The 24,515-nt window shown below is 45.8% G+C and overlaps 2 protein-coding genes across 5 annotated transcripts in view; both read left to right on the top strand.

Moving 5' to 3' along the window:
• Window positions 1-24,515, top strand: part of SAR1B (secretion associated Ras related GTPase 1B) — a 1,003,791-nt gene that overhangs the window by 213,058 nt on the left and 766,218 nt on the right. The window lies entirely within an intron of this gene.
• Window positions 1-24,515, top strand: part of LOC126955997 (core histone macro-H2A.1) — a 65,452-nt gene that overhangs the window by 11,935 nt on the left and 29,002 nt on the right. For all 4 annotated transcript variants that reach the window (XM_050792845.1, XM_050792847.1, XM_050792846.1 and 1 more), the window contains exons 3-4: window positions 16,937-17,043; window positions 17,474-17,671. In XM_050792845.1, coding sequence (XP_050648802.1) covers window positions 16,937-17,043; window positions 17,474-17,671 — 305 coding nt within the window. The remainder of the gene's footprint in view (window positions 1-16,936; window positions 17,044-17,473; window positions 17,672-24,515) is intronic.

Below are 24,515 nucleotides of genomic sequence, written 5' to 3' on the forward strand. Positions count from 1 at the left end.
AGGCCTGGTAATGTGAACTAAGCACGATTCTTCTGTGTAGATGAGGAAACAAGCCCAGAACTTAGGTGACACACCCAGGAAAGCTATATATATGTTTGGCAGTCAGCCAGGGAGACCGGGAGAAGTTGCTAGATAGGAAACAGAAGACATTTTAGTTCTTGCCTAGTTAGTGTACATGCTCTGTGACCTAGAGGGAGTTACCTAACCTTTCTGGACCCCAATTTCCTTACAACTCAAATGGAGTCAACTGTCCCTACTCCAACTCCAGGCTGTTGTGAAGGCCAAAGGGGCTGTGCGCATAATGGGAGAGCTAATGTGCTATACAAACCCAGGCAGCCCCTGGCTCCCAAATGCCATGATGCCCATTCCTGGGATGTTAACAGAGACTATCATTAGGTCAAGTACAACCTCAGTGTCATTTCTTCCATCTAGCTTTCTCTTCTTTTTTGAAGGGCATGAGAAGGGAGTATCATTGCTTTGTCATATCTCAGGCAACTACTACCTGTGCTGCACAGAAATCTGTTTTTCTGGTCTGGGCATAGCTGGTTCTGAATCTGAGCCCAGTGCTCCTGAGGTGGATGTCAGCGGTCCATTCTCATGGGGGCTAGAGACCTTGACTCAGCGTCTCACACATCCATCCTCCCTATCCCCAGCTATTGTGGGTGTATAGGAGAGGTCACAGCAGGGCATGGGACTGGCCAGGACAGCCCATCACTATCACTGGAAAAGTAGCTCAGAGCAGATCCTTACTCTGGCATCAGCCACATCAGCTCTTGTATATTAAATAATAATATGTATTTTTAAATTTTATGAAGACCTTCCTCAGATTCCAGTTGGCTGAATCTGAGGCATTTCCTCTGCCTGCATGTGGCACTGAGTCATTGGCATGATCATACCTGCCCCCAACATGGAGCCAGGCCCAACTGACCTCAGGAGGATGTCCTGAGCAGTCAGAGCTGTGCCCAGTCACTGCTGTGGTCACTTATGTCCTGTTTTGTGATGGGAGAGGAGCCAGACTCTGGGGCCATGTCTACTGAGGATGCTGCTCTGTTCCACCCGTCAGAACAGTGCCACACACCCACACTGACTGTCCTCAGAAGGTGGCCAGCCCTTAGCCTATTGGGTGGGGATGTGGGAGCACATGGATGTTAGACCTTCTGGGTATCCACCCACTTAGAACTTTGTTTTTTGGCCCTTGAGTGAGAAGGAAGTGTGTCCAGGCCCTCTTTCTGTTCTCCTCTTCACTTTTGTTTCCCTAAAGGCCTTTTTCTCATTCACTCCACATGTTGTCTGCCAGGCATCGTGCTAGGCTCTGTGTGAGAGTGCAGGAGTGATCAGGGCAGAGTGGCCTCTGCTTCATGGAGCTCACACTCTTGTCTGAAAAAGAGACAGCCAGCCAACCTAGACAGTTTAGAGACTGAAAGTGTTGCAAGGAGTGAAAGTAGGCCAAATGAGGGACCAGGCTGCTTGGGAGCTTGGAGATGAGCTGGCCGGGGAAGGCTTCTCTGAGGAGGAGAAATCAGCTGAGCCCTGGAGAGGTGCCAGCCAGCCCCGCAAGAACTGGGAGAGGGACTCTGCCAACCACTTATCTATCTTGATGTGCCTGCTGGGTGCAGGCCAGCTCCTTCCAGAACATGGGGAAGCTACAGAGAGAGGGAGAAACTGGAGTACCAGCCTTCACGCAGCTTAGGGTCTGGTCAAGGATGTGACCCCGACGTGGTGTTCCAACACTAGGCAGACATCTGAGGGAAGTCCCACTCACTCAAGCTCTCCTTGCTGAGAGCTGTAATGTCCCTTACACAGCTACAGACCAACCCATCCCCATCCCCAAAGGGCTTCCTGCCCAGAAACAGGTATAGACAAGAGAAAGGCTATGGTGATGCAGGACAACCCATGCTGCAAAGGGGGAAACAGGACCGCAAGTGGGTGTCAGGAAATGCTTTCTGGAGAATGTTTATTAACCAGTTACCAGAGCTGTCCTGCTTGTTTAGGTGTCACTGAAGTCCCTAAGAAGGGATTGTTTTCTTCTCTGCATGGCCTAGACTCTTACAGGTGGCATCAACAATTGCAGGCATGGTGATGGGGTGTGCCACATGGAGGCCCATTTGAAGTAGCTGGGCCAGGCCCCCTGCCTTCCAAAGGCCCCTGTGGGAGAGATGGGAGGGGTCTGGATGCCCAGGGATTACTAAGAGGACTGCTGAGCTGCAGTGCCAACCTAGGACTAGGTGCTTCTGAAGCAGGGAACTAGCATCTCCTTGGTGACCAGCTCTGGGGACTACTTGGGGTCCACTGTGTTCTACAGCTGTGTGGTTTAGAGTCTGGGCATTGGTGCCAGAGTTGCCACTTCTTACTTGTGGCTTAGGCAAGTCACTCACATCTCCATGCTATGGTTTTATACTCTGTAAAATGAGGATCACAGTAGCTGTCTCATCAGGTTCTTATGAGGCTGATGTGAGAGCATGCATGTGATGTCCTTATTTCATGCCTGGACATTGTAAGTGCCCAGATGTTAACTATTAACTTTAGGGTTAAAGTATGAGAGAGGAAGGGAGTCTCCAGTAATCTTGTTCCTTTTTCTGTCTTTTGTCAATGACCAGAGCCTTCACACTCCTCCAGCAGGCACCCAGCATCCTCCGATAGCAGATGCCCCAATTTGAAGCTACCTGTGGGTACTTGGCCAATCCTTGTGCAGTTTATGGAGCCAGCTCCTGACCTGGGGAAGAAGCAGGGACACATGAGTGATCTTTAGCCATTTTACAGACTGGATGAGGCCCAGCCATTGGACTTGACTACATCATGAAATAAAACCCCAAGGAAAAGGGATGTTGTTAGAAATATACTTTGCCATCTGGTTTTGGCTAACAAAGTGATGGTCCTCATCCCAAGTTTCAGCTTGTTTGACTTCCAGTCTCTAACTCAGATCAGATGTTGCATATCCCCTCGGTGGTAGTCATAGGGCCACAACCCATCCCTGCATCCATCTCCTAGAGGTGGGTAGAGAGAGCCTGTTCCTGTCAGCAGCACATCCTGTTACACTGATACTCATTTCAGCCAACATCCATCTCACTTGGCATTTCTGATGTGGGAAGCAATCCTACAAGCTTGGAAGATTGAGGTAGGCAGAGCCTGCAGTTGGCTCTGTCACTTACCTTGAAAATAAGTCCCAAACCTCTTTACCACCTTCCTATCCGGGACACTCAAATGTGTCCCGGACTCAGACAGCTAAAAGCAGAGCAGGAAGAAGAGGACAGTCAGGCTTGGCTCTATGATGCTCCAAGGTTCTAGGAGCTCCCACATCCTTGCTTGTTTGCATGAGTGCACCTCCCTTAGACTAACTGACACTTCAGGCCAGAACCCAGCTAATGCTTGCTAGTACCTTCTTGGACACTCATGCTGCACTGGGTCTTATGTTACAGCATTTGCTGTGTTCTGCAAAGCCCTTCCCTCACCCTGTTTTCCTAAAATTAAAACACACACACACACCACACACCACACCACACAGGAAAGGAAAGATTAAGAATTTTAAGGAGTCAAGGGGTTACAACTAGAGAAAAAACACTGAAATTGAAACTCCAGTGGGTACTCAGTGTGCAGGGTATATTTAAGTGCATGTTCCCTTTTCTGGTTATGTGAGTAATTTGAAAATTAAGAAACTAAACTCATTCATAATCCCACTACCCAGATACAGCAGCTGACATTTAATGTCTTTTGTGTATGTGTAAAGGACAGCCTTTAGTCTAATTATTTGTTTTTATTAACATATGCTATTGATGACCTTCATTGACGGCCAGTCACAGAAACATCACAGTGCATACTCTTACAAAGCAAATTGTGAAGTACTTTAGGAGGTGTTCACCACATAATCTAAGTTGCCAATCCTCCTTCAGTCTCCCCTGGGAATAGATGATTCCATGGTGGATAAACATTCAATGAGCATTTGAAAAAGAATCAGTTCAATACTATGTGTCTTTGACATTTCCCTGATGATGTGGTATTATATGGCCAGCAAGTTAACCGATCCAAGTGGGTCAGGCCTCAGGGTTTGAGGCTAGAGCCTGGAAGCCACCAGGAGGTGGAATTCCACCTTCTCTGTCTTACCCAAGATGTGAAAGTGCAGCATAGCTTGATAACATGCTTCTCCCAGGGCATGTGAATCCAGCTGTAGAGCTCATAAACAGTTTTTATCTGGTTCTTCATGGTCCTTCTAAAGAGTCCACGAAGTTGTTGAGGAGAGTGTAAACATGATCTGAGCCTACTTTGTGAAGCAATGGGCCCATTTTCCCCTGCTCTCCCAAGGCCAGCAGTCAGACTATAATACTTGGATCTGAGAGGGGAAAGACCTTATTGCTTCTTCATACAAATATTTTCTTCCACTCTATGGCTTGTCTTCTCATTCCCCTAACAATGTCCTTTACAGAGTAGAAATACTTGATTTTCATAAAGACCAGCTTAGTAATTATTTATGGTATAGATTGTACCCTTGGTGTTGTGTCCAGGAAGTTACTGCCAAACCCAGAGTCACCTAGATTTTCTCCTATGTTATCTTCTAGGATTTTTATGGGTTTGCCTTCTACATTTAGGTCTATGATCCAATTTGAGTTAATTTTTGTAAAGCATGTAAAGCTTGTGTCTAGACTTGGCTTTTTTGCATGTGGATGTCTAGTCTAGTTGTTCTAGCACCATTTGTTGAAAATCTCATTGCTATCTCGAAGATAAGCCATGTTGCCTGGAAATCTTCAAAAGTCAAAGGAATCTCACTGCTGTCTCATGATATCACTTTGAAGGGCAAAATGCAACTGTTATTTCTACCATCAGGGTCTACAGATGGGTAGACAAGTTCCATATGAAGGGCTCTGCTTTTGCTTGGGCCAACGGACAAGCACACAGCACGACAAAACCTGTTTCTGGAATCAGGCAACAAAAAAGGTGTGAACAAAATTAAGTGTGCCTTCTTTTCATCTAGACCTTCCATTTGGGATCTATTTACTTCTTATTGAAGTACATCCTTTAGAATTTTATTTAGTGAGGGTCTTTTGGTGATAAGTGTCCTCCACTTCTGTTTTTGAACATGTCTGTCGCATCTATAAAGTTTTCAGCCATCATTTCTTCAAACAGTTTCTCTATACTAGTCACTTCTTACGGAACACAAATTAAACCTATGTTAGTATTTTACTCTGTCTTCTGTATCTGTTAATCTCAGTCATGTTTTTAATTCATGTCTTTCTGGACTACTTTCTGGATAATTACTTTTCATCTGTCTTCTAGAACTATCTTCATTTTTACTAACTCTTTCTCCAGCCGTATCTGATCTGCTATATTAAACAGATTGAGTCACTGAATTTTAAATTTCAGTCATGATATTTTAATTTATAGAAGTCCTATTTCATTCTTTTTTGAATCTACTTGACTTTTTTTTTTTTTGAAATAGGATCTCACTCTGTTGCCCAGGCTGGAGTGCAGTGGCATGAACATGGCTCACTGCAGCCTCCGTCTTCTGGGCTCAAGTGAGCCTCCCACCTCAGCCTCCTGAGTAGCTGAGACCATAGGTGCATGCCACTGTGCTTGGCTAATGATTGGCCATTCTTTATCATCTTTTTTCTCTTCATTTTAAGTTTTACTTAAATATATTTCACATGATTATTTTATATTCATTATTTAAATAATTCTAATATATGGAATCTTTGCATCTATTTCTGCTGGATTTTGAATCATTGTTAGGAAAGCTTGCCTCCTTCCAAAGCTGTAAAGACTTTTCTTCATGCTTTTGCTCAGTGTTTTTATGGTTTTTCACATTTATACTTTGACTTATTTGGAATTTACCATGTTGTATGGTGGGAGATAGGGATCAAGTTAATTTTACTTCACATGGTTATCCAGTTATCCAAACACAATTCAATATTTCATCTTTTTCCTGGTAATCTGAGATGCCACCTTTATCAGACATGAAATTTCTAGATATAATTAGGGCTATTTCTGGATGTTTATTTTCTGCTTTATTTATCTGTCTTGTTATATACTTATTTCCCATATCCGTTAGGTCTTTGTCTTTTTACTTTTGTTGAACTTATTTTCTCTAATAAGTAATAACACCAATGGTAAAATTCACACGCTATCAAAGGATATACAGTGAGACATGCATTGCCCTTCCGGCTCTTTTGCATATCCAATTATCTTCCCAGGAGATAATCCATGTTACTAGTTCTTACATATGTTACATGTCTCTTAAAAGATGATCTTTTTCCTTTTTATTTAAAAATAAATCTAGAAAATAAAATGCAAAAATACAGGAAATGAAAAGGATAATGGGCACATGTAGTATGCAGAGGCTGTCTTATTTATATTTGGGCCAAGATCTTGGGAGAATATGAGATCTTTGATCTGCCCTTAATCCCTCAACACCCCTAGACCCCCTCAGCTAACTCAAGGCTGACATGGGTTTGTGAGTTGAGGCCTGCCTGGATCTTGGGCCAGCCTGGGGCTGCGTTCCTTGGGATGCCCCTTGGGCAGCCTGGGGCTGTGTTCCCTGGGTTGATAGCTTTATAGTTCATGCTGCCTGCTACGGAACCCAGGTGTGTGTTCTAAAACATGAAACTAGGCCTGGGCCTTGGAGAACCTCCCTTCACTGCCATCCTTAATCACCACTGACCACTGCAGTGCTTAGTTCACTTGTTCAGTAATTTATTTGGAATGACTGATTTGTGAAAGAGTTAGGTGCAAAGTCCCAAGCTGGGTGCTGGGGTCAAAAGAATCATGGTTGATTTCCACAGATTTATAGGGTGCCTGTGACGTGCCTCACATCAGAGCCACATTAGTGACCCCAGGCCTTCCCCACCCCTCCCTCACCTTTGTAGACAGCTCCCAGGACAAGGCGAGATACTCTGCAGCTACATGGTAAATAGTTTTTTATTGAAAGCTAAGAAGACTAGTTAGAGGAATGATGAGTTTCACGGGGAGGGAGTGTTGGTAATGTCAGATGCTACCAGGAAATTGATGAGGATGAGAATTAAACTAGACTCCTGTATTTTTAAATGAAGCATGATTAGGATTAACACGGGGGCAGAGTGGGCCACACCTGTGTGAGGGGAGGTACGCAGCAGGTCAGCTGTTGCTGGCAAACAGGAGGGAGTTAGAAATGTAGCAAGGGCTGATCCTCATGTCTGCCCAAAAAAGCCATGGAGGAGGTCTCGGCAATACCTTGAAAAGCAGAGGAAGTCAGGAGCTGCCCAGCTGATTAGAGATAGCAGTGTCCCAGGAGTGGGACCCAGCATCCCAGGCGTCTTCCATGGATGACCATCAGGACGGGCTTCTAAAAGAACTATTAACACTTTCTCACTGAAAGGAGAAGGAAGTAGGTAAGAACTCTGCAAATATCTTCTCTCCCACTGTCTTCCTGTTAAAATATCAGCAACCGATAGAACATATTTACAGTGTTTTTGCTTGTTTTCTCCCGCCTGAAGGCTTCTATGTCTAGTCAAGTCAACCCAGAGTAAAATCCCCTGAAAGCAAAGAGCCACTCCTCAGAGCTATAAATAAACTCTAGCAAGAAGACAAACCCAAAGGGTATTAATCATAGTTAGCCTCCCTCTGTCTCTTCCCACCAACCCCTTCCAGGTCTGGTTGCCAAGAAGATGACATAAACCCTCCTTGGATTTGCCGGGCTGCTTCTCTCAGCCTACCGCTTTGACCCTGGCTTCCCTCCCTTTCTTCCTCCTCTTCCCACCCCACCTGCTTCCTTTTTAGGCAAGTGCATCTTCCATTTAGTGACCTGAACGTGTGTGTTCCCTGGCACCCAGTGCTGGGCTCTTTAGAGGCCCATAGTGGCGCCTGATGCTGAGATATCCTCTCGTGGGGTTGACATCACCCCATCTGCCTACAGGGGACACTCTGGGTTTTTATAGAAGGCGCGTTCCCTGCAGAGCTGTGGGAATCGTGAAAACAAACCCAAGGCCTCTGGAAATGGCTGATGTGTTGGTTTCCCTTGCCATCAATATCCTGATTGATTCTCCTTGTGGTAACTGGTAACTGAGGTAGTCTTTGGTTCATATTTATGTTGCCTCTATAAATCTGAGTGTTGACTGCTAAAAGTCAATATCTGCTGTTCATTCAGAAAATGAGGGTACTTGACTTAACTTGAGTAGCATTGTTTTTCTTGCTCTTTTACTCCCACCCCAGGCCCTGGCAGTCTCTAGTCATATTCTAACTGTGGCTTGTAATACTAGTTTCATGGACATGGGGGGAAGTGCTCTGAGTTCTACGTAAAGGTGGAACAGTTAAGTTCCAAAAATCTGCAGTATGTTGAACAGTTACTGTGTGCTAGGCACTGATTAAATGCTTTATATTTGGTAACTCATTGAATCCTCAATCCACCTCTCTTTCTTAGGAGCAAATTGAGGCTCAGAGTTTAAGTAACTTCTCCAAAGTCACACAGCACAGAAACCTTAGCAGTCAAAGGAATTGGACCCCAGAGCACTTCATTCACTTTGCATTTCCTTTGCCTTGAAGCAGCTAGCGGACACCTCAGGAAGACTGGTAAATGCCTGGTCCCCACGGCTGGCTTGATGAAGACACAGCCTGAGGGGACAGACTCTGCAACAGTCATGGGTGATTGCCAGAGACATTCCTGTGGCCTGGTATGGACAGGGAGGACAGGGTTCCTGCAAGATAGGCCTTGAAGGACAGGCAACCCTGGACAGGGATGAGGAAAGTCTAGAGCACGCAGACAGGAGGTGGGTGTGAGGGGCGAAGTCCCCTGGAGTGACAGGTGCTGGCCTGCAGGGAAGGGGCGGTCTGGTGCATGTTGGAACTGCTGCCGTAGCAGTGGCAGAGCAAGTGACGTACTGGGCAGAGAGCTGCCCTGAGGAGCCACAGCAGGCCTCGGAGAGGGCAGTGCCCAGTCAGGTGTGGGGAGCTTGTGTCACTCAGTGGTGCTGAGGAGGACTGGAGATGGAAAGCTTTTTGGCCAGTGTCCTTTATTGTCCCCTTAGCGAAGAGGAGGTGGAATCCTAGGTGTTGGAGCTCAGGCAAATCCTTAGACAAGTGGCCCTCAGTGTCGGGAATCCACACAGGCAGACAGCACAGAGGCCAGGCTGGTGAAGACCCCAGGAGCTATAGTCCCCTCTCAGGGGCCTCCCTTTCTGTGACACACTCACACTGCTCTAAAAACAGCCATGAAAAAAGAGTCTTCACATGCTCAGAACCTTTTTTTGGGAGAAGCAGGATTAAGCAGGCTGGGGCAGAGTGTCTGAGGGTAAGGGTGCTTGTGACCTGTGGTACCAAAGGCCAGCTGGGGCAGTGGGTAGCAAAAGTGCCTGTAGCTTCTCATCTATCCAGCGTTTTAATTATTTTCATTTTGAAAGGAAAATATACAGAACATAAATTCAAACAGCACAAAAGGGAATAGAACAAAACGTCTCCCTCTGAACAAGTCCCTGATTCTGCTCCCAGTGGGCAAAGCTGCTCCCCTGTCTTGATGAACATGTGTAGCCCGATCACAGACGTCGCCGCCTCCCCCAACACAGCGCAGCCCACGAAGCTCACTGTTCTGCTCCTTGCTCTTTCCCTTTGAGTCCATCTGGGAAATGGTACCATGACAGGGCTCCTTAAATGAGTTTCCTCTTTACATTATACTCTGCAAATCATTTCATTTCAGCAGACATTGCTGATTGTTCACCCCTTCCTGAGATGAATTAAGAACAAATGGCTGTGGTTTTCCCTATCAAAACAAACATACATATTAACCATTTCCTTGTAACTTAATTGAGAGTCCTTGGCAGCAAGTGATTGGTGGGGCAGAGAGTCCTGCCCAGCTGCCAGCCAGGCCTTGGAGTAGAACAGGTTTCTCAGGGCCTCCGCAGGCGCCTTCTCCTTCCCAGGGCCTTGACTTCTACTGCCTGAGCCCCTGGCTTTACACACCCTGCTGGGGTCAGACAAAAGCCCCATATCTCTTCCCAAGGTAGAGATGCCTGTGGGGGCGCCCTGGTGCTGTGTTCCATCAAGGCAGGTCTGTCTGGCAGCACCGAGGTTAATCAAGTTCAAGTGCATTTTTCAAACATATGTTAACTGTTAAGCATAACAGCAAAGAGTAAACTATTGGCAGAGGAAACACCAGGTTTTCTGTTGCTTTTTTCCTCCTTTTGGCACAAATCCACCCGTCCAAATCATCCAGTTCTAGATAGAGGAAATCGAGGCAAAGGAAGTACAGTTTTCTCCTTGTAATCAAGCTTGTCGCACTTTTTTAAATAGTGCAGTTGTAGCCTCAACAGTAGTAGCTTGAATTTACTGAGTGTACTAACCATTTTACTTGGTAACTCATTAATCTCATAAGCCTAGAGGTAACCTCAGCTATCACTCCTCCTGTATAGAATAGGAAACAGGTTTAGATGCACTTGGCCACGTCTTACAGATAATTGCAGGAGCAGTGATCCAAACCCCGACAGTCTGTCAGCAGACCCCGGGCTCTCACCACAGTGCCATTCATGGTTGCTGCCCTCCACTGCAGACAGAGTGGGTGGCTGAAACAGCACTAGAGATGAGGAAGGCAGAGGAAAACTTTCCTGACAAGGAAGATATTCGGGCACTGAGTTGGGTTGGTGGGTTAGATTAAGGTAATGTTTGCTAAGAATCATAGCTCCCTTTTGTTATTATGTATAATGTAAACTTTGAAATAGGGCTGAAAGTTCCAGCCAGTGGAGCTTACTTTACAGGTTCCCAAATTAAGCTGCATTTCCATCTTATTGGGAGACTTTGTGCGAATGCAGAAGACGGGACCAAATGCTGTCTCTGAGACCCCTGGCTCCTGGACTTTTCGGAGGAGTCTGCAATGGGCTTAACAACAGTAGATGAGTTTGTGTCAGACTCGGAACCATCTTTGGAATACTACTTTCAATCACTGCTATAGGTTTTATTTTCTCTGTGGAATTCTGGTTCTTTTGAGGCCCCTGGGACAAGCAGATGGAGAGCTTTGCTGTGGCCCAGAGCTCCGAGCTGATGGCTCGGCAGGCTTCAGACCCTGCCACTCACCTCCTGAAAAGGTGGGATGGGGGCAGTGGATTCTGGGATGTGGCTGCAAACACTTGGAGCCACCAAGGGAATTGGAGGAGGTTGTGGTGTGGTCAGAATGCAGGAAGCTCTTAGCAATCACCTTCCGATTGGGGTTGATTGGGTTAAGGCCTTCTGGAATGGTGTAAAACAGATCTGAACTCAAAGGGCTGCTGATGGAAGGATGATGAATCGAAAGAAATACAATAAACAGATTGCTTGTCATGTTGTTGGCTTTGTAGCAAACATGTTTTCTCCTTGGGATTATGTGAACATTTGCTTTTCTTTGATTTCTGGTTGTTATTTTCAGTATTTCTTTTGTTAGATGAGCTCTGTTTTACAGAGCTTCAAACGGCTCTGTTAAAGCCCCTGACTCTTATTGCAAGGGCTGTGTTTAGAGTTTGGCGCAGCCTCAACACATCACCTGTTAGCTGTTAGGAGTCTAATTCTGCAAACCATGACTTCATCTTGCTGAAGGAAGATAGACAAAATGCTTCAATACAACAGATATGTTTTCGTTCAAGACATTTGGAAAAAAGAAAAAGGACCCTAAGCCTTTTGTCTCTGGCTGAACTTGGAAAGTAGACCTGTCAAAGGTATTCATGTTCAGACGGCTGGTCTGTAGTAAAAAAGGCTGCCAAACCATGCTGTTACCCAAGGATGTGGGAATTTTGTCAAGCGGCCTTAAAACAGTCATGTTCAATGAAGCTGGGGAACGTTTGGCCTAGGGTGCCTCTGCAGGGCTTGCAGCTCTGAGGAGAGGGGATATGGTCGCATCATCTAGGCCACTACAGATGATGGTGCCAGCCACTCAGTAGTTGCCGGAGACTAGCCCTGGCCAGGAGTGAGAACCTGAGGCTTATGTGTTTTGAAAAACAAAAATCTTAGAAGAGCTAATGAGCTGGCCAGTTTGCTCACCATTCAACCTGTTCCCTTTGCACCATTTATAATTGGGAACTTTACCACACTTACAATCCTCTTCAGAGTGGACCCTAAGCGCCTTGGGCCCCAAATCAGTCTAGTATTGGTCATTGGAAACAGACTGTCACCGACTGAGAAGACTTGGCTTGATGGGGTGGAGAACCTGGTATGGGGTTCTGTTTTTTCTAATTGTTCTTTTTCCAGTTTCCTCCTGTGGTTTCTTATGGATTCCATTTATTTTGGTTACAGCCTCCAGGCTGCGGCTCCTGAAAATTCCCTTCAAGGGAGGATCCAAGGGCTGAGCACTGGAAACTCTGGAGAAAAGGATTTGTGTCCATAGATCTGGTGTTTTCCTGGTTATCTTTCTCAGAATCCCTTTTCTTTTAGACCGGCCACAGACAAAACATTTAGAGACACACAAAACCTTCCATTTTATGAAATGAATTGAGTGAAAGAATCCACCCTCCCCCTTGTAGGAAGGCATAGGCTCCATTCAGATTGAGGCAGAGGCTGAAGTTGGCTCTGTTCTAGCCTAGGAGAAAGCCCTCCTGGCTGGTGGGGATGTGAGGGCCATCCCAGTGTGCATGGGGGGCAGGCAGGAATTGCTGTACAGCCCTGAGCCTGGGGCCTCCATTACTTTGCCCTCCATATTATTGCAAAGCAGAGGATCACTTACAGGGAAGAAAACTACATCAGGACATCTTCTTTGGTGACGTGTGCCCTGCCCCAATTCCTCAGCAGTCAGTCACCCTCTCTCCCCCTCCTACTCCCTCCAATAGGAACATGCCCTGGAGAGCAGATGGGAACTGTTCCATCTTATTGAGTTGCTGGCATTTTGCACCTCTACTCTCTGCAGCAGACAACCCTTTTTTAGCTAGGAAAGCCCTTTACGATGGCTTTTTCTAAACCTGGACTAAGGATGAGAGGGTGGGTATTACTGATGGTTGGCAAGGGATGAGTGTGTGCTCTAGGTTACTGCTTTTGTTAAGTCGGGCACCCTCCGTCTTCCCTGGCCATGGTGAAATGCCCCAGCCCTCTGCTGCTGCAGCTCAGGAGAGAGGTGGGGCACTGAACATACTTCTCATAAAAGGTGTGTTTCTGAGGTGCTCTGTCCTGTGTGTCCCTTAACGATGGGGTTACTATGGTAACTATCCATCTGAAAAAAATGCAAGCATAAACAGAAGATAAAGCTCTTGCTCAACTAGCTGGAGGGTGGATCTATGCCCTTCTTTGTTATCCCTCCTTGACCCAGCTCCCTCCTCCCTACCCACAGGGCTGAGGGCCCACTCTATGACGGTAAGAGTATGGGGAGGCAGTAATTTTGGCTTGCGCAGATCAAAGATGAGCTGGGGTTTTGCAAAAAGGAAGAGTCTTGGATTTGGGGGCTCCTTGGTAAAAAGCAGCAGAATGACTTCCCTGCCCCGTTCTTTCCAAGGAGCTGAGATGCTCCTTCCTGCCCCTCCTCATCCACCTTGCTACTCACTGTCACTTACAGGTTGGTCCAGTGTGGCATCCCTGATTCCCAGTTGAATAGCAAAACATGAGCACAGTCCTTCAAGTTTCCCTAGTGGAGAAACTGAGTCTGCTGAACTTTCAGTCACAAAGTAAGAGCGTAAGGGGGTAAAGCTTGCAAAGCCAGGAAGAATGTCCTCTAGCTCCTGGAGAATCCAGCTTCAGGTTTCTCAGCCCTTGTGCTTACTTCTGGGCTACTCCATTGCTTTCTTTTCTTCTTTATATACTGCCTGCCCTCACCCAAGTCAGGGGCCCAACCACACTTTTCCAGGTCTTTTTATCCATCATCCTTATTTTTCCTGCACAAAAAAAAGTGAAGGCAGCACTGCAGAAAATAAAGACCACATCCTTCCCCTCCTCCCCTACCCCCAATGGCCACTGGGCCTTCTCTCAGGAAGGGCCTTCCTCTAACGTTTTGGGCAGGAAGAGGAAACAGGCCACCTCCACTTTCCTGAGAAACTACCTTCAAATGATTTTCTTGCCAAAGGGTTGGACTTAGGACTTAGCAAAACAGGTCACCACTGTGGGCATTCTCCTTCTCCCTCCCTTTCTCTCTGTTAATGAGGGGCAGGTAAAGCATTCTTAGCACATTATGGTCAAAAGATTGTAATCCATCAGCTGCCTCCTGTATATTCTGGCTCTGCAGATACCGATGGCCCAAAACTTCTCTGTGGCCTCCAAAAGGGGAAGGTTGAGGAAGGGAGGGGAAGCCAGCAAAGTGGGCTACAGCTCCGTGGTGCTCGATGTGCCTCTCAGGCCTTCCTGCTGCAAGGATTCTGCCCAGGGCCCATCATGGCTGACTCTCCCTCCTGTTCCATTGCTCCCAGGCTCTGTGTTCTTGTTGGGCTTAGACTCTTGGTTTGGTGTCCTCTTGGGCCGTGGGCAGGACAGTGGCATTGCGGATGTGCTCTCCCGTCTATGAACATAGGAGAATGAAGGGCAAGCTGGGCTGGCCAGGCAGGCGCTTCTGCATTCACGGTATCCAGGGCCCAAGGTCACATAGGCATCACAGGCACCTTTTTGGCCTGGCCAAGATGGACCCATCACTGCTGGGCATTGAGACAGTACCACGATCAATGATAAGGTAGCTTCAGTGAAACTGCTAGGTGGCCATCTCCCTGCTCCACTGGTAAACTAAACTGTGCTGACACTGGTACAGGGAAAGGAGTAGCTTTGTGGAGACTGATGGGTGAAAGTGGGAAATGTGAGCCCCTCCACAAGATTCCATGTAAGCACTGGCTATCTTGCCTTCCACCCTGTCTTGGTTTTGTGGCTCTCACACGTATAAAGCCCAGGTAAGGGACCCTGTGGCATTCTTTATCACTCTCTGTATCACTGGCATGTGTATCCCTGCAGGCCTGGGAACACTGAGAAGACAGGGGCCTCATGGTGTGTTGGGTCCTTCCTGCCAAGCAGAGTTGTGTGTCATCAGTGTGGTGATTACCGAGCAAAGGAATTCCTGCCTTGGATTTAGGGGGAAACCTGCTGTTTCAAGTGTGTCTGATCTCCTCCCGCCCCCACCCCCAAAGCTAATACGAGAGTTTCCTTGAGTAGCCAAGCAGTTTTTTAGCTTTACACACATACAGCAGATTTTTTGCATTGGGTTGAGCTGTTAGTACCTCTTAAAAATGTATGCCCTGTGTCATACTGTAAATTTTTAACACATGATTTTCGTGCAGCTAGAATTTTGTTCCTAGTTATTTTATAATGATTCTTGAGTGCTGATGTTGCTGGAGAAATATAGTGTTTACAACATAACTAAATATTAGAAATTCTTTAGTACTGGAAGGAGGTCAGACTTGAGTTGGGCCCAGAAGGGTGGCCCAGAAGGGTAGCCTAGAATGACATCCCAGTATGGGCAGAATTGCAGAAGTGGAGAATATAAGATCCATTCTGGGTCTATCCGTATGCCTCACTAAGAAAACAAGGAGACAGTGATGAGGTTGACAGGTTACCAAGAGAACTGTAATGCCAAGGAGAAAACCAGGTCTTGCCAAAGGGTACTTCCTAATTCCCACCATCTTTGGTGCTGTGGAAAACCTGTCTTGTCATGTGAGACTGTGCCCAGGTGGCAGGTAAATCAACTCTAACTTAGTACTAACTATGGGTTATGCTCATAGCCCTTCTAGTTTTTCTTTTCTCTCATACATTTCATTTTGAAAAACTTCAGACATACAGAATGTCAAGAATACTCTTTATTTCATCACCTTACATACTTATTTCCTTGTGTTAAGAACTTTTAAAATTTATTATTTTCACAATTTTTAAATATACATGATTGTTAACTATAGTTACCATTCTGCACAATAGATCATTAAAACTTCTAACTGAAACTTTATGTCCTTTGACCAGCATTCACCCCGACCCCACCCCCAGTCCCTGATTACACATAGAAATGAATTCATGCTATATTTTCCATCTGTACCTGGCTTATTTCACTTAGCATAATGTCCTCCAGGTTTATCCATGTTGTTGCAAATGACAGAATTTCCTTGAAATTCTGTCTTATAAACATTATGAGAATGTTCTTATAATCATATACCTGGATTTAACAACTCTTAACATTTTGCCATATTTGCTTTATTCCTTAGAGCTTTTTCAGGATGGAGGGCAAGTTGTAGGCATCAAGATGCTTCACCCTAAATACATCAGCATGTATCTCCTAAGAACAAGGGTGCTCCCTACAGAATGGCAATACCATTATCACACTTAAGAAAATTAATAACTCCCTGGGTCTGATACCCAGTCCACATTCAGATCTCTTCAGTTGTCTCCAAAATGAGTTTCCTAGCTTTTATTAAAAGAATCAGGATTTCATCAAGGAGTGACACATTATATTTGGCCGTTATGTCTTTTTAGCCTTTTGAATCTACAATACCTCCCCGCCCCCCCACACACACCCTTTAAAAAACGTATTTATGACATTGACTTTGTAAAGAATCCAGTCACATCCTTCTAGTTTTGCATCCAGATGTGCAGGCATTCAGCATTGATGTAATCAACAAAGATTGGTTAACAGGCCTCCTCAACAGCAAGCCATCCTGTCCTTGAAACCCTATAAGCAGACATGGTATACTCTCAGGGACCACGCTGAAGACTTTGGGTTTGGCCCTGGTGACATCTGCAGTGCTGACTGCAAGCACCCTTTCTGGGAAATGGGAGCTGGAACTGGGTTCAGATCTCAGCCCTCCCACTCACTCACTGAGTGATCTTCGGCTGGTCCCTTCTCCTCCCTCAGCTTCAATTCCTTCATCTCCCAAACAAGGGCATTGTACCTGGGGCTTCCTAGGTCATACTCAGCTTTGCCATTCAGCACCTCTGTGACTCTGCCCACAGCTTTTCACCTCAGGGTAGCTGCTTCCTGAAGTAGCTGCCTGTGCCCATTCCTGGCACTGTGAACATGGGGACTGGGGCGGGGACACATGGTCCTCTAACATGACCATACGCTCATCTCTGCTCCCCACAGCGGAGATTCTGGAGCTGGCTGGCAATGCAGCGAGAGACAACAAGAAGGGACGGGTCACACCCCGGCACATCCTGCTGGCTGTGGCCAATGATGAAGAGCTGAATCAGGTATGGGGCTCTCCCATCTCCCACTGATGTTTGAGCAGGTGGTCACACTGCCCAAGAAACATAGCTGAGTGGCTTTGGTGTTGGCTGGTTATGAAAGGTGTGGACTGCAGGATTAATTAGCAGCTTCCCTGCCTCCCATGGCAGTTTTTCCCCAAGGCCTTATTGGGAGTGTTGGGGGAAGCAGGATAAAACAAGGTATTTGGCTCTCCCAGAAGGAGAGAGATGATCTAAATTCCATTTGAGTGAGGGACTCTCGGGACTGGATCCCTGAGCAGTGAGCCTGAGTCCTGGCAGCATCCTCATGGAGGATGCCATGGAGGAAGGAGCTGCACCAACCCAAAGCAAAAGACTGTCCTGGGCAGGGCTGGCTTCTTGAAGGTTAGAAGCAGGGTATCTGGCTCACCATCTGCTATTCTGGTTTTCCTGAAAGCTGCTAAAAGGAGTCACCATAGCCAGTGGGGGGGTGTTACCCAACATCCACCCTGAGTTGCTAGCGAAGAAGCGGGGATCCAAAGGAAAGTTGGAAGCCATCATCACACCACCCCCAGCCAAAAAGGCCAAGTCTCCATCCCAGAAGAAGCCTGTGTCTAAAAAAGCAGGAGGCAAGAAAGGGGCCCGGAAATCCAAGGTACGTGATTTGGCTGGAATGTATGAAGTGGAATAGGATGGGGTACAGATAAACAGGGTTACCAGGCCTCCCCGCCACCGTTCCCCTGTGGGCTCATCCCACTGATGGGAGAGAATAAAGGAGGAACATGTAGGAGCTGATTACACTCCAGAAGGGCTAATCCAATACAAGTAGCCAGAGTCAGGAGGCCCTCCCAGAGTCTGGACCCAGTTGAAGGACAGAACCCCTGTGGGCAAAGTGGATGGATGGTGGGCTTTCAGGGATAGCCTCAAGCTGGAAGGACTCCCAAGCTGGCCCTTTCAGGGAGATGCACACACCTGTGGGAAGGGGGCTTCCCTGTGCTAGGGGACAGCCACTGTCTAGTCCTGTGGCCAGCTGCCTGCATGCCCTGATGCTCAGTTGCAGAACTCTCGTGTTGCCATGGCTGCATGTCTTCCATCAGGGCGCTCCAGACAGTTCACTCTAGAATGGTTGTTTCTGTCAAGGAGGAAAATGGACGTATTACTCAGGTGCTTCTTCCTGGGCCTAACTTGGATTGGCTGGGTCCTAGGTGCTGGAAACCCTCTCATTAGTATCATCTGATGTCGTCTTGGGTGGGGAAGGCCAGCAGACTCCAGGTCATGATCCTCAGTGTAGAGGAGCACCCTCCGGAGGTCCAGGCCTGTGACTGCTGTGCTCACCTGTCTGAGCAGGAGCTGGAGACTACAAGGCAACTGGGATACATTTTCTGTGTTCCTTTGCCGAGTCCTACCTGTCAGCTGTTGTCATAGCCTCCAGAGCCAACAAACAATGGACAGTGCCACCAAAGCTTGGTCTCTAAGAAAATGGAATCTAGAGGCTGCCCTGCTCTGAGGTACCCCTTAAGGAGTCCTCCTTCTGGCCTCCCGCCAGATCAGGAGGAAATTACCCCTGGCAGAAGGTGACCTCTGTATTTTGCAAGACTCTCAAGAAGAAGTTCCTGGAAATGCCCTGTGGAATCTAATGATGCAGTGTCAGGAATTTCTTCCTACATGAGCCCAAATCCTCTTACCTGAGTGAGACAGTGAGGACACCTTCCCAGGACAGGCTCAAGGAGCTGTGACCAGGTAGACAGAGCTGTCCTGTCAGCATGTCCTCTCCTTTGAGCCTGCCTGTGCCTCAGGCAGATTGGCTTTCACCCGCATGCGGGGACATCTTCTGTGACCCCCCAACCTTCTCACATCCACACTGTTTGTGGAGCTTTCTTTAGTTGAGGTGGAAGAGTCTGTATTTCTTTGCATGCACAAAATCTAAATTCCTCTTGCCAAATTGCCACCCACCCTTAGGCCCAGAATCACTCCCAGCTCTTTGAGAGAGAAATCCAATATTGAGTGTCCTGTAAGTTATTTCCAGACACTTGCATTCCACCTAGCTCACAAGTCCTGGAAGAGGCTTGAGGCCAGGCAGGGATTTCACAGAATGCTCCACTGCTCATTCCTGCTAACTATAGAATTAGCAGATTGGACAGTTTCTTTTTCCCTTTCAACATTTGCAGTTGGGAGGAGGGCAGGGAAGGGAAGGCAGGAGGAAAGTGCTTGTGCAACCCTTTTTAAATGTTAAAAAGGCAATGAAGATATTGAATCTATCTTTTGATTATGAGCCCCAGAGACCTGGCTGCCCACAGAGCAGGGCCCTTGGTGCTGAGGACCAGCAGGGGCAGGACCATGTCCTCAGCTTAGCCTTTGCCCTGGCTGTGTCCTGAGCCATCGCCCTCCTTCATGCGTTCACTGTTGATATTTGAGTGGGTCTCTCAGATGCCAGTATCTGCTGGCAAACCTGGGCTGAATCTTGTTCCCGTTACTCTAGTCTTTCTCTAGTAGTTTTTGTTGTATGACTTTCTGAACTTTCCAATTTACTAAACACTAGGAATTCATCTTACTTTTTGGACTTGAAATATTTGGAGCGGGGGTGTCTTTAGCTCCTAGTAGCTATATTTGGAACTTAGTGTTTCTAATAACCATATGCCAATAATCACTCGACCACTCAACTTTTCCCTTGATTACAAAAGCAGGAAGTCTGTTATGGTGGTCTGTTTTTCTTCCACACAATAAAACACATTGTCTGCTTACTGTACCAGTATTTGGCTAACATTAAACCCTGGGGGAAGCTGAAATTGGAACCGTGAACAGCTAATTTTCAAAACATTTGTTTAATGTAAATTGTGGTGTCAGCTCCCAGAAACAGCAGAAAACCCTGCATCTCTAGGTTTAAGTGGAATGTTCTGAAAATAACCTTTCCAGGGACATGCAGAGAAAGCGTTAGTAACATGCTAAAGCACTTGTAGTGAGAGTTGGTATTTTTCAGGTGTCAACACTTGAATTCCAAATCATAATTTTCCCCACATAATTTGGAGGTTTTGAAAATCTCAGTTGTGACAGCTGAGTCAGCTATAGTGGAAATGGTTGGAGAAGGCAACAAACTGCACCAGGGGCTGGGTGTCCAGAGCCCTGGCTGTACACTAGGGCTCCCACTCTCCACTTGGGTGCCTTCAGGCAAGTCTGTTCCCTCTCTGTGCCTCAATTTACCTCCACCCATAGAATGATTGGGTCCATTCCAGCCTTACAATTCAGTAACCATATGCATATTACATAATGTTTTTCAGTAGGGCATATGTATGAGTTTGAACAAAAGAGTATGCAGTAAAAAAAATTTTGCTCCCACTGTAGTCCCTCACCCTACTTCTCCCCAGGGCGCACTCAACGAGTTTTTATGTCTCCTTTCAGACAGTCTATGCATATAAAAGCATATAGAGGTATAAATCCCTCCCCATCCTACTTGCTCTTTTTTTTTTTAAATAAAAAATCATATGACCCCCCTATTTTAGCAGTGTGGCATAGTGAGTAAGAGTGCAGGCTCTGGGGCTAGCCATTTCCTAGCTGCATGATCTTGGCAGGTTGCAGAACATCTCTGGTGTTCAGTTTCCTCATCTTTAAAAAGCAGATGTAACACAAGGTGGTTGTGAGGCTTAACAGAATTCATGGAAGTACATAGAATAGTGTCTGGCACCTGTGTTCACTGCCCCTGTCACTCTCGGGGCAGTCCTTCCATGTCTCTGCATGTAGAGCTGCTTTAGTGTTGCATGGGATGACTGGTCACTTATGTGATATATAAAACCAGTGTAGCCAGCCGAATTAGTCCATTCTTATACTTCTGTAAAGAAAGGCCCGAGACTGAGTAATTTATAAAGAAAAGCAGTGTAATTGACTCACAGTTCCACATGACTGGGAAAGCCTCAGGAAACTTAGAATCACAGCAAAAGGCACCTCTTCACAGGACAGCAGGAGAGAGAGGAGCAAGCAGGGGAAATGCCAGACACTTATAAAACCATCAAATTTCATGAGAACTCATTCACTGTCATGGGAACAGCTCAGGGGGGAACCACCCGCCATGATCCATTTACCTCCATCTGGTCCCACCCTTGACACATGGGGATTATGGGGATTACAATTTGAGGTGAGATTTGGGTGGGGGGCACAGAGCCAAACCATATCATCACCCTTCTACAAGTGGACTTTTAGATTGTTCTAGCATTCATTCTGACAAACAGTAACTGTCATTGTTTGTGGGTCTCTGTCCTCACGTGCAAGTAAATGTATAGGATAAAGTCCTCAAAGTGAACTTACTGAGGCAAAGAGTGAGTATATTTTTAACTTTGGCTATTACTCACTTTTGGGGCATTTAACTACATTAATCTCAAAAACCACCTCATCTTTTTAATGTTTAGTACTGAGTTTTTAAAAAATGAATATTCATTTGGCCAATTTGTATCTAGTCTGTATACACTAGTTACTATTCTCAGTAGTGGAGATGTGGCAGAGAACAAAGTCCCTGCCCTCCCTCAGTGTTCAGGGAGGATGTACAGATTCATTACAGAAGGCGGGAGGGAGTAGCTGCTATGACAAAAATAAAGTGGCATGATGGCAGAGCCAGTATTATTTTACATAGGCAGTGAGGTGAGGTTGCTGCCATGATACTGGAGCGGAGCCCCAGCAGAGTAAGGTATTTGGCCATTCAAGTGACTGGGGGCAGAGAGCTCCTGGCAGAGGAGTGGCAAGTAGGCCTGAGGTGGGAGCATGCCTGGCCCCTCTTAAGAGAACGTGACAGGACTTGCCTGCGGGCTCCCTAACGTTTTTGTAACATGGATACTTTTGGCAGTGAGGGAAGCTTAGGGACCCTTACTCGAGATAAAGATTCCAAATGCATAAAATAAAATACCTAAAATTCAAAGGAAACTGTGCCTAATTTTGTCCCTTAGGTTAAGATCCATCAGAATGTACACTAAGAATCATAGGATAACTTTTACGGGATCTCTAAGAAGCCAGTTTTTGCCAAACTTTTGAATAATAATGATCTCACCAGGGATTTTTTCAAACACAAACCATCAACAAACCTCACCCTATCCCCATATGAAAACTACCCTCCTAGATCATAAATACAGGCTTGCTCCTCACCACCCGGCAAAAGCCCAAGGTGATTTTCGTAGAGTGCCTCTTTTTCTTGTTGAGGAATAAATATTTAAACTGCAAATTGAGTGATTAATGTTCTGGTAAGGGAAGCCAGTGAAAGGAATTGGTTCGTTTGAGAAGCTACTATTACAAAAATTTGCTGGCCTTCTATTGAAATTTTAGGCTGTTCAAACATTAGAATAAGAGACTAAATATAGGTAAACGTGGGGTGATGATTTTACGTAAGTCTTTCTGGATGCTCAGTTCTACAGATTCTTAAATGTCACCCAGCTGACTCTGACCTAACAGGTTTTCTGCTCAGAACAAAGCCGGGCAGGTGTCCAATACATGGAAATTTATGGGTTTATAGGAAAATATAAAATTATAACAGTCTTTTTGGAACTGAAAGGCAGGATTGCTTGCTAACTTTTATTTCCCCCAAACTGAGATATGAAAATAATCTACCACTTAGTATCACCATTTCATAGAAGAAAGGGCATGTTTTTAAATTATACTTTAAGTTCTAGGATACATGTGCACAATGTGCAGGTTTGTTACATAGGTATACATGTGCCATGTTGGTTTGCTGCACCCATTAACTCATCATTTACATTAGGTATATCTCCTAATGCTATCCCTCCCCCAGCCCCTCACCCCCTGACAGGCCCCGGTGTGTGATGTTCCCCGTCCTGTGTCCAAGCGTTGTCATTGTTCAGTTCCCACCTATGAGTGAGAACATGCGATGTTTGGTTTTCTGTCCTTGTGATAGTTTGCTCAGAATGATGGTTTCCAGCTTCATCCATGTCCCTACAAAGGCCATCTGACAAAGGGCTAATATCCAGAATCTACAAAGAACTTAAACAAATTTACATGAAAAACTAAAACAACCCCATCAAAAAGTGGGCAAAGGATATGAACAGACACTTCTCAAAAGAAGACATTTATGCTGCCAACAGACACATGAAAAAATGCTCATCATCACTAGTCATCAGAGAAATGCAAATCAAAACCACAATGAGATACCATCTCACGCCAGTTAGAATGGCGATCATTAAACAGTCAGGAAACAACAGGTGCTGGAGAGGGTGTGGAGGAACAGGAACGCTTTTACACTGTTGGTGGGAGTGTAAACTAGTTCAACCATTGTGGAAGACAGTGGTGATTCCTCAAGGATCTAGAACTAGAAATACCATTTGACCCAGCAATACCATTACTGGGTATATACCCAAAGGATTATAAATCATGCCGCTATAAAGACACATGCACATGTATGTTTATTGCAGCACTATTCACAATAGCAGACTTGGAACCAACCCAAATGTCCATCAATGAGAGACTCGATTAAGAAAATGTGGCACATATACACCATGGAATACTAGGCAACCATAAGAAAGGGCATTTTAATACCAAAACATTAGGAAGAGACATAATTTCAGACAATAGGCTTTATGAAAAATTTGGGCACAGTTGCTATGATTTGAATGTGTTAACATCTCACAAGACAACTGTGCTGACCTTAAGCACCTGCTCTGTTGTCCTGTCGGGTGGGAACCTTGAAGGGAAGAGGCAGAAGTTATTTGCCAAGTGGGCGGGCTATATAGGACCAGGTAGTGATGGCTTGTCTCTAGAGTGCTTTACTACTTTCTAAGGCCAATCGTTTAATCAGGAACTCTCCAGTCTTAGTCTCATTTTCTTACTTTCCTTCCCTTTCCCTTCCCTTTCCCTTCCCTTTCCCTTCCCTTTCCCTTCCCTTTCCCTTCCCTTTCCTTTCCCTTTCCCTTCCCTTTCCCTTCCCTTTCCCTTCCTTCTCCCTCCCTTCCCCCTTCCCTCCCCCTCCCCCCCCCTCCCCTTCTCTCCCCTTCCATTTTTGGTAGCAGTGGGGTTTTGCTGTGTTACCCAGGCTGGTATCCTCTGGCCTTGGCCCCCAAAAGTCTTGGGATTACAGGCGTGAGCCACCACTCCCAGACCCAGTCTTATGTTCCAAATAAGGAATCTAAGGCTTAGGGAAAGGGAGCAGTTTTCCCACGGTCACGCTGTTAGGGGAGTCAGGACCCAAATACAAAACTTAAGAGTTCAAACTTCAGAATAGTATCACTTTTATGTCCTCTGACCATTTTTAACAGTTGGAAAGTTTACATTATTTTCTCCTTATTTCTCTTTTGCTTACCCCACAAACTTTCATCTTAATGTAACACATTTCTATTCTGTTTTTTAGTTCTGCAACAAAAATAATGTATATAAATTTCAATTTTGAAGAAGTTTTTTTTTTTTACTTTTATAAAAGTGCTAAATAGTAGATTCTACAAGATTGGATAGTTAGCACATTTATTAATAATATACAATTGATCAAACTGACAAATGCATTACAAATTCTAATAACT

The sequence above is a fragment of the Macaca thibetana genome, chromosome 6, assembly GCF_024542745.1.
Source record: "Macaca thibetana thibetana isolate TM-01 chromosome 6, ASM2454274v1, whole genome shotgun sequence".
In the NCBI taxonomy this organism is placed as follows: Eukaryota; Metazoa; Chordata; class Mammalia; order Primates; family Cercopithecidae; genus Macaca; species Macaca thibetana.